Source organism: Meleagris gallopavo, unplaced genomic scaffold (genome assembly GCF_905368555.1).
Source record: "Meleagris gallopavo unplaced genomic scaffold, MGAL_WU_HG_1.1 scaffold_7, whole genome shotgun sequence".
NCBI lineage: Eukaryota > Metazoa > Chordata > Aves > Galliformes > Phasianidae > Meleagris > Meleagris gallopavo.
This window is the reverse complement of record NW_028147021.1, coordinates 1-9,718: the sequence shown is the minus strand read 5'-3', so window position 1 is coordinate 9,718 and position 9,718 is coordinate 1. Positions and strand designations below refer to the sequence as shown.

At 58.6% G+C, this 9,718-nt stretch overlaps 1 protein-coding gene across 1 annotated transcript; it reads left to right on the top strand.

Annotated features, from left to right (window-relative positions):
• The first annotated feature begins 390 nt into the window (after nucleotides 1–390).
• Nucleotides 391–9,125, top strand: WRAP53 (WD repeat containing antisense to TP53). Its single transcript, XM_085215169.1, has 10 exons — nucleotides 391–532; nucleotides 1,153–1,251; nucleotides 1,357–1,465; nucleotides 1,856–1,944; nucleotides 2,914–3,004; nucleotides 3,340–3,472; nucleotides 4,210–4,418; nucleotides 5,174–5,277; nucleotides 5,869–6,003; nucleotides 6,738–9,125. Exons 1-10 carry the CDS (start codon nucleotides 450–452, stop codon nucleotides 7,165–7,167), a joined length of 1,482 nt encoding a protein of 493 aa, XP_085071295.1. The 5' UTR covers nucleotides 391–449; the 3' UTR covers nucleotides 7,168–9,125.
• Nucleotides 9,126–9,718: the final 593 nt, after the last annotated feature.

Genomic DNA, 9,718 nt, shown 5'->3' with positions numbered 1-9,718 from the left:
GCTCCTCCCCCACACAGACCCGCATTTCCCCCAGCTCGGCGTCTGGATGCGTTCGGAGCCATTCTGGGGATCTTTCAGCGCTGTTTTGAGGCGTTTTGAGGCGGCCGCGCGGAACTGCCGACCCAACGCGCCGCAGCCCAAAATGGCGGCGGGCGGTGAGGTGACGTCTCGCGAGAGCTCCAGTGGAGCGGGAAGAGAGGAAATCCCGCGACGTTGAGGTCCCGGCGAACTCTCGCGAGATGCGAATGGTCGAATAGAGCGGCTGGCTCAGCTCTCGCGAGATCTGAGGGTCGTGGTGCGGCGGTGTCATGGCGGCGCCCATTGGGGAAGGTAGTGGAGGGAGCTGGGCCGAGTCTGGGGGGGCGTCTTTATGGGGGGGAGGGGGAGGTCGGTCGGCTCAGCCCTGATCTGACCCCATTCTTGCAGCCCCCCTCGCTGAGTCCCCCCTTATGGAGTCCCCCGAGATGGAGCCCCCCCCAGGCTCAGAGCCCCCCCCGGAGGAGGAAGCGGCGTCCATGGAGATGGAGGAGATGTAGGGGGGGGGGTTGGGAGGTGGGGGGGGCGTGGGAGGATGGAGGAGTGTACGGAATGGGGGGAGGAGGTGGGGGGGGGGGCACTTGGGGATATGGGGGGGGACCTGAGGATGGCGGGGGGGGCAGTTGGACATATGGGGGGGGAGCTAAGGATTGGGGGGGCACTTGGAGATATGGGGGGGGTCTGAGGATGGTGGGGGGTGCTTGGAGATACGGAGGGGGATATCTGGGGGAGGGGGCGGGGGGGGGCCTGGGAGGATATGGGTTATACCGGGGGGGTGAGGGGGGAGCACTTGGGGACGTGGGGGGGGTGGGGGGGGGGAGCAAAAATGGCGGGGGGGCACCTGGGGGTGACCTGAGGGTGTGTGTGGAGGGGGGACATGAGTGTGTGGGGGCCACCTCTGTTTCTTGTTGTCCCCTTCCCTCCCCCCCCCCTAAAAAAAATCCATTTTTGGAGGGCGCTCTGGCAGATGCAGCACCATTTTGTTTTCCAGGGGGTGGGGGTTTAATAATTTCTTCCCACCTCCCACCATCTTTTTTTTTGGAGGGGGGGGGGGTTGGGGCGGGGGGTGGGTGGGGAAGGCCTTAATAATTTGCTCCCCCCTCCTCCCCCATTTAGCTTTCCCCCCTATGAGCTGAGCCGCCCCCCAATCCTGGCAGGGGGGGCCTGGCAGGAGTTCAACCTCCGTCCCGAAAACTTCCTCAAGGGCTGCAAATGGTGAGCAAACGAGCCCCCCCTTCCGGGGGGGGGGTGAGTTGGAGATGGGGGAGGGGGGGGCAGCACGGACCCCCCCCCCGTTATTTTCTCCTCCCCCCCCCCAAGGGCCCCCGATGGCTCCTGTGTGCTGACCTGCAGTGACGACAACGTCCTGCGTCTCTTCGACCTCCCTGCTGAGCTCTGCGCCCCCACCCGCGGCCCCCGGCCCGACCTGGTGAGGGGGGGGTCTTAAAAGGAGGAGGTTTAGGGGGGTCTTTGTGGGGGGGTGATGGAATCTCAGGGAGGGTTTAAGGGGTTACCGTTTGATGAGGGGGGGGTAGGAGAGTTTAGGGGATCTTAAAGTGGGGGGGGGAGGATGAGGGCCTGGGAATACGGGGTCCTTGGGGGGGTTGGGGGGGAATGGGGGTTCGGGGAGGGTTTGGGGGGTCATTGGGGGGGTTGGGGGGGGAATTGGGGGTCCTGGGGGGGGGAGGTTGGGAGGTGTTTAGGGGGTCCTGGGGGGGGTTGGGGGTCCCTGGGGGGGGTTGGGGAAGAATAGGGGGTTCTGGGGGGGCGTTTAGGGGGTCCTGGGGTGGTTGTGGGTGCTGAGGGCTGTGGGGCGCAGGCGCCGTCGCTGCGGGTGCCGTGCGGTGACACCGTGTACGACTACGTCTGGTTCCCCGGCATGGACTCCGCTCTGCCGCACACCTGTCTGTGAGCGCCGGGCTGCTGGGGGCACTGGGGGGGAACTGGGAGCACTGGGGGGGCAGCTGGCGGCACTGGGAGCTACTGGGGGCACTGGGGTGCAACGGGGGGTACTGGGGAGTAACTGGGGGCACTGGGGGGCAACTGGGGGGGCTGGGAGCACTGGGGGGGCAACTGGGAGCAACTGGGAGGGGCTGGGGGGGTAACTGGGGGCACTGGGGAGCAACTGGGAGCACTGGGGGGCAACTGGGGGCACTGGGAGCTACTGGGGGAACTGGGAGCACTGATTCTTATTGGTGTCCCTGGTCCTTACTGGTGTTACTGGTTGTTACTGGTCTTTACTGGGCCTTATTGGGCCTTAACGGTGTTTTTGCTCCTTACTGGTTATTACTGGTGCTATGGATTCTTACTGGTGTTTACTGGTCCTTACTGGATGTTGCTGGTGTTTCTTACTGGTCCTTAGTGGTCCTCACTGGTCATTACTGGTGTTCCTTACTGGTGCTTACTGGTCCTCACTGGTCGTTGCTGGTGTTCCTTACTGGTCCTCACTGGTCGTTGCTGGTGTTCCTTATTGGTGCTTACTGATTCTTTCTGGTCCTTATTGGTGTTCCTTACTGGTCGTTACTGGTACTTACTGGTCGTCTCTGGTCCTTACTGGTTGTTGCCGGTGTTCCTTATCAGTGCTTACTGGTCCTCACTGATCATTGCTGGAGTTCCTTACTGGTGTTTCTGGTCCTTTCTGGTCATTGCCAGTGTTCTTACTGGTGCTTACTGGTTGTTGCTGGTGTTCTTACTGGTGCTTGCTGGTGCTTACTGCTGCTTACTGGTTCTTTCTCGTCCTTATTAGTGTTCCTTACTGGTCCTTACTGGTTCTTGCTGTTCCTTTCTGTTTTTTTCTGGTTGTTGCCGGTGTTCTTACTGGTTCTTACTGGTGCTTATTGGTGTTTAGTGGTGCTTACTGGTGCTTACTGGTTGCAGCGCCGCCAGCAGCAGCCGTCACAGCCCGGTGCAGCTGTGGGACGCCTACGACGGCCGCCTCAGGGGGAGCTTCCGGGCCCACAACCACCTGGTCAGGGGGGGCTGCCCCCGTTGTGCCCCCCCCCATTGTGTCTGTGCCCCCCCCCATTGTGTGCCCCCCCATCGCGCCCCCCCATTGTGTCCCCCCCCATTGCGTTACCCCCTCATTAAGCCCCCCCCACTGTTCCCCTGCCATTGCATCTCCCTCATTCTGTGCCCCCCCCATTGCGCCCCCCCCCCACTGTGTGTCCCTATAATCAATGGCTGCCCCCCCCCAATCAATGGATGCCCCCCCCCCCGTAATCAGTGGGTGCCCCCCCCGATCAATGGGTTCCGCCCCCCCACTGTGTGTCCCTATAATCAATGGCTGCCCCCCCCGCCCCCCAGGACGAGCTGATCTCCCCCCACTCGTTGGCCTTCAGTCCCGACGGCTCCCAGCTGCTGTGCGGCTTTGAGAGCTGCCTGCGCATCTTCCGCACTGAGCGGCCCGGCCGGAACTGCGACCTGCGGCAGCTGCGCCGTGAGCTACTTCCGGGGGGCGGGGCCTAAGGGGGCGGGGCCGACGGGAGAGCCAATGGGGAGAGGGCATGAAGGGTTTGGGGGCGGTGCCGAATGACCTGCGGGTGGGGCCGAGAGGGGCGGGGCCTTGGAGAGGGCCAATGGGGAGAGAACATGAAAGGTTTGGGGGCAGGGCCCGATGGCCTGGGGGTGGGGCCAAGGGTGGGCAGGACAAGTAAAGAGCCAATGGGGGGAAGCTATTAAGGGCTTGGGGGTGGGGCCAAGGGGGGCAGAGCAACGGGGAGAGCCAATGGAAAGAGGCCGTTTATGGGCTAGTAGGCCAGTTGCTCAAGGGAGTGGGGCTTATAACAAGGGGGCGGTGCCATGGAGAGGAGCAATTGGCTGCTGTTGGAGGTGGTGTAGGGGTGGGGCCAGAAAAGACGGGGCGGGGCTTATCAAAAGAGGGTGTGGCTTTTATAAATGGGGCGTGGCTTCAGCACTGGGTGGGAAGAGATGGAAAAACTGATGAGATGGAAGGGCTGAGGCAGGGCTTAAAATGGGCAGGGCTTAAGGAAGGAGGCGGGGCTATTTGTTCTGAGGGTGGGGCAGGACAAAGGGGCGTGGCCTAATGTGATGGGGCGTGGCCTGGGGGGCGAGGCCACACAGATCTACCATTTGTGAATGGAGACAGACCATGGCAGTGGGCGGGGCTTCGGGCGGGGAGGGGGCGTGGCCTGACCATCTCTCCTCTCTCTTCAGATGGAGGACAGGGGCAGAGCGGGCTGATTGGCTGCCTGGCCGTTAGCCCCGCCCAGGAGCTGTTCTGCTGCGGTTCCTACGGGCGCAGCCTGGGGCTGTACCCCATGGCAGGGGGGGGGGCGGTGGCTCTGTGGCCCCAGCTCCCATTCGCCCCCACCCACCTCCGCTTCAGCCCCGATGGGCTCCTGCTCTACGCTGGGGGGCGCAAGGTGGGAGGGGCTACGGGACGAAGGGGGCGTGGCCTGAGGGTGGGCAGGGTTAATGGACATGAGAGATCACTGGGAGGGGGCGGGGCTTACGGGAAGGCGGGGCTACCCATGGGTGGGCTCACAGGTGGGAGTAAGAGCTGGAAGAGGCGGGGCCTGAGGGTGGGCGGGGGTAACGGACATGAGTGACTGGTGGGAGGGGGCGGGGCTTAAGGGTGAGCTAAGGGACGGATGTGATCGCTGGAGGAGGCGGGGCTTGAAGGTGGGCGGGGCTAAGGGGTATGAGTGACAGTTGGATGTGGGCGGGATTACAGGCAATGAGGGGTGTGGACTGTGAGGGGGCGGGGCTAAAGATCCCCGGGTTTGGTGGGGGCGGGGCTAATGATTGACAGGTACGTGGTCTGTGAGTGGGAGTGGCTAAATAAATTAGGGGGTGTGGGCCGCAGGTGGGCGTGGCTACTGGGCGTGATTGACAGATGTGGGAGTGGTGTCTGAGGGTGAGCGTGGTTAGGGAAAATTGGGGGTGTGGCCTATGGGGGCAGAGCCAATGACCACACTGTTAGTGGGGGTGTGGCTTGAGTGGGGGCATGGTTAAGGAGGGTGGGGCGGGGCCGCGGGTGTGTTAAGGGGGCGTGGCCTGTTTGGGGCATGGCCGGAGTATGGGCGTGGTTAATGCCTTTGGGGCGGGGCCGTGGGCGTGGTTTGAGGTGGGGGCGTGGTCTGATGGGGGCGTGGCTTGCTGAGGCCCCACCCCCCAGGCCCGGCACATCCTGTGCTGGGATCTGCGGTGCCCGGATGTGGTGCTGATGGCCATGGAGCGGCGTGTGGCCACCAACCAGCGTGTGACCTTTGACCTCGACCCGTGAGTGACAGTTGGGGGTGTCCAGGGTGCACTGGGTGACAATGGCGTTTGGGAACAGTGGGTGACTTTGGGTGACACAGGGCTGACAGGACGACAGGGTGACACTGGGTGACATTGGTGACACAGGGGTAACATGAGGGCGGGGTGACACTGGGTGACATGGGGTGACATTGGGGTGACAACAGGGCAGGGGGACATTGGGTGACAATGGGTGACAGCTGGGAAAGGGGTCACTCGGTGACAATGGGTGACACGGGTGACAAGAGGGCAGGGTGGCACTGGATGATATTGGGGTGACAGCAGAGTGACAGTGGGACAGGATGGGGTGACACGGAGGTGACAATGGGGTGACATGGGGGTGACAGTGGGGTGGCAGTGGGACAGGAGGAGGTGACAATGGGGTGACATGGGGGTGACAATGGGGTGGCAGTGGGACAGGAGGGGGGTGACAATGAGGTGACAGTGGGGTGACAATGAGGTGACTGTGGGACAGGAGGGGGTGACCTGGGGGTGGTGTTGGGGACACGGGGGGGGGAGGGGTGGGGGATTTGTGGGGAGGTGGCACCTGGTGACCCCGCTGGTGACCCCCAGGAACGGCCGCTTGGTGGTGGGGGGGGACAGCGGCGGGTTTGTCACCGTCTGGGACACGCGGGGACCACGGGAGCGCGGGGAGCTGCAGCACCGCCTCCGCTTCAGAGCCGTGCGGGACTGCGTCAACGGCACCAGGTGAGCGGCGCCATTGTCACCTCTGTGTCACCATTGTTACCTCTGTGTCACCATTGTTACCTCTGTGTCATCTGTGGCATCTCTGGTACCTCTGTGTCACCATTGTCACCTCTGTTACCATTGTCATCTCTGTCACTTCTGTCACCTCTGTCACCATTGTCATCTCTGTCATCTGTGGCACTTCTGGCACCTCTGTGTCACCATTGTCACCTGTGTTATCTTTGTCATCTGTGTCACCATTGTCATCTGTGGCACCATTGTCACCTGTGGCAACTCTGCCATCTGTGGCACCTCTGGTGTCTGTGTCACCGTTGTCCCCTGTGCCCTCTGTGTCACCATTGTCATCGTTGTCACTGTTGGCACCTGTGGCACCATTGTCACTGTGTCACCACTGGCACCCTCACCCGTGTCATTGTCACCTGCATCCCAGTCCCCCATGTTCCCTCTCCTTTCCCTCCCCTCAATGTCCCCTCTCCCCCCCCCATGTCCTCCCTCCCCCCATGTCCCCTCATCCCCTCTCTCCCCCCACATCCCTTGTTCCCCCCATGTTCCTTCTCCCCCCCAGGTCCCCTCTCCCCCCCAGTCCCCCATGCTCCCCCCATATCCCCTCCCCCCCATGTCCCCTCACCCCTTCTCCCCCCCAAGTTCCCTCCCCCCCATGTCCCCTCTCCCCCCCCACGTCCCCTCCCCACCCCCAGTCCCCACATCTCACTGTTGTCCCCCTGTCCCCTCAGCCTGCACCCCACGCTGCCCCTCCTGGCCACCTCCTCAGGTCAGCGCATTTTCCCGACGCCGTGGGACAGTGATGAGGAGGGGGGGGACCCCGATGAGCCCCCCGGCGTGGGGACAACGGCCTGCAGCTCTGGTGGTGGGGGGGGGACGGCGCTGACTGCTATGGGGACAGCGGGGACAACTGTGGGGACAGCAGGGAGATCTATGGGGACAATATGGAAACCTATGGGGACAATATGGAGACCCTTGGGGACAATAAGAGAACCTATGGGGACAATAAGGAGACCTTTGGGGACAACAATGAGACCCTTGGGGACAATAAGGGAACCTATGGGGACAATAAGGAGACCTTTGGGGACAACAATGAGACCCTTGGGGACAATAAGGGAACCTACGGGGACAGCAGGGAGATGTTTGGGGACAACAGTGTGACCTATGGGGACAATATGGAAACCTATGGGGACAACATCATGACCTACGAGGATGTCACCGAGCCTTGTGGGGACAACAGCGCGACCCATGGGGACAACAGTGAGACCTGTGGGACGACACTGTGACCCATGGGGACAATGATATCTATGGGGACAACAGCGTGCCCTATGAGGATGTCACCGAGCCCTATGGGACAGCAGTGTGACCCGTGGGGACAATAAGGAGATGTATGGGGACATCGATGGGCCATATAGGAACAACATGGAGCCCTATGGGGACATTGATGGGCCCTATGGGGACATTGATGGGCCCTATAAGGACAACACTGAGCCCTATGTGGACAAGGTCCCAATTATGGGGACATGGATGGGCCCTATAGGAACAAACATGGAGCCCTATGGGGACATGGAGCCCTATGGGGCGGTGTGGGGCTGTGCTGTGGGGGAGAGGGGGGTCAATAAAGTTTTGATAGAAAACTGTGGGACCTGAGTGTGAGCATGCAATGGTGTGAGTGTGTGATGGTGTGAGTGTGAGTGTGAGCGTGCAGTGGTGCGAGTTTGTGATGGTGTGAGCGTGCGATGGTGTGAGCGTGAGTGTGCAATGGTGCGAGTGTGTGATGGTGTGAGTGCGAGTGTGCGAGGGTGCGAGGGTGCGAGGGTGTGATGGTGTGAATGTGATGGTGTGAGCGTGAGTGTGCAACGATGTGTGTGAGTGAGCGTGAGCCTGCAATGACTTCAGTGTGATGGTGTGAGTGTGCGCGTGCCCTGACGTGCTGCCGTGTGTCCGTGTGTCCGTGCGTCCCGCTGCAGCCGTGACACCGCCTGCGTGTCACATGGCGTCGTGACCTCTGACCTCTGCCCCCTCCCAGCTCTGCTGCCCCGTGTGGGCGTGGTCAGAAAAAGGAGGCGTGGCTTCTCCCTGGCCCCGCCCCTTCCCATCACGTCGATTTCCCCGTTGCCATGGCAACGGCTCACGGGGCGGTGTGCAACATCACGGCGTCGGCAGCAATCTGGGAGAAAAAGCGTAAAAACAGATATTTATGGGAGAAAAAGGGGTATTTTGGTGTGAAAGCAGGTATTGGTGGGAGAAAAAGGCTTATTTTCATGTAAAAACAGGTATTTCTGATAGAAAAAGGGGTATTTTGGTGTGAAAACAGGTATTTGTGGGAGAAAAAGAGGTATTTTCGTGTAAAAACAGGTATTTCTGATAGAAAAAGGGGCATTTTAGTGTAAAAACAGGTATTTCTGATAGAAAAAGGGGTATTTTCATGTAAAAACAGGTATTTCTGATAGAAAAAGGGGTATTTTCATGTAAAAACAGGTATTTCTGATAGAAAAAGGGGTATTTTCATGTAAAAACAGGTATTTCTGATAGAAAAAGGGGTATTTTCATGTAAAAACAGGTATTTCTGATAGAAAAAGGGGTATTTTCATGTAAAAACAGCTATTTCTTATAGAAAAAAGGTTATTTTCGTGTAAAAACAGGTATTGGTGAGAGAAAAAGGGGTATTTTCATGTAAAAACAGCTATTTCTGATAGAAAAAGGGGTATTTTCATGTAAAAACAGCTATTTCTGATAGAAAAAGGGGTATTTTCATGTAAAAACAGCTATTTCTGATAGAAAAAGGGGTATTTTCATGTAAAAACAGGTATTGGTGGGAGAAAAAGGGGTATTTTCATGTAAAAACAGGTATTTCTGATAGAAAAAGGGGCATTTTCGTGTAAAAACAGGTATTGGTGGGAGAAAAGGGGATAATTTTGTGGAAAACAACAGATATTTCTGGTTGATAACGGCATAATTTTGTAGTGAAAGTGGTATTTCTGGTTGTAAATGTCTTCTGTTTTTGAAAAAACAGGTATTTCTGCAAGGTAATGTCATAATTATGGGAGAAAACTGGTCTGTCTGTGATAGTAAGTCATAGTTTTGCCATGAAAGTTTTATGTGTGGTAAAAAAATCATTTTGGGGGCGGACAATATTATATTTTTTTGTAAGAATTGGTTTTTCTGGGTTGAATTGTTCCATGTTTGAGATGAAATCTGCACTACAGTGTCTGAACCCCACAAGCCTTACTTTGAACTGGTGGAGTTGGGCAGAACAGATTGCAATAATAAAAAGAGAATAGAAATAAAGCTTACCTGCATCCTGGGCTCAGTCACCAAACTCCAGCAGAGCGGATCTCCAGCAGAGCTCCTTCCCACTGCAGCCAGCCCTTAAATGGCCCAGCAGGGTGCAGCCAGGCTCCGCCCCTTCCTGCAGCACAGGTGAGTTGCCTGCAGCTGTGCTCATTGCTGACTCACCGCTGCCTCAGGTGATCCATCAGAGCTTCAGGCCATGACTCAGCAGTTTTCATACAGTCACCAGTTGGCATCAGGGACAGACTGGGATTAAAACATGCGGGCTGTCGCAGGTCCTCCAGCTGTAAACCTCCCTTGGCAGCCATTCACGTTATTCATTTTCTTTGCCCTATGGCTGTACCGGCACTTTAAGGGCCGGCCTGAAGCTGTGATGGAGCACCTGGGGAGGGGTGCAGCCCTGCAGCACAGCTGGGGG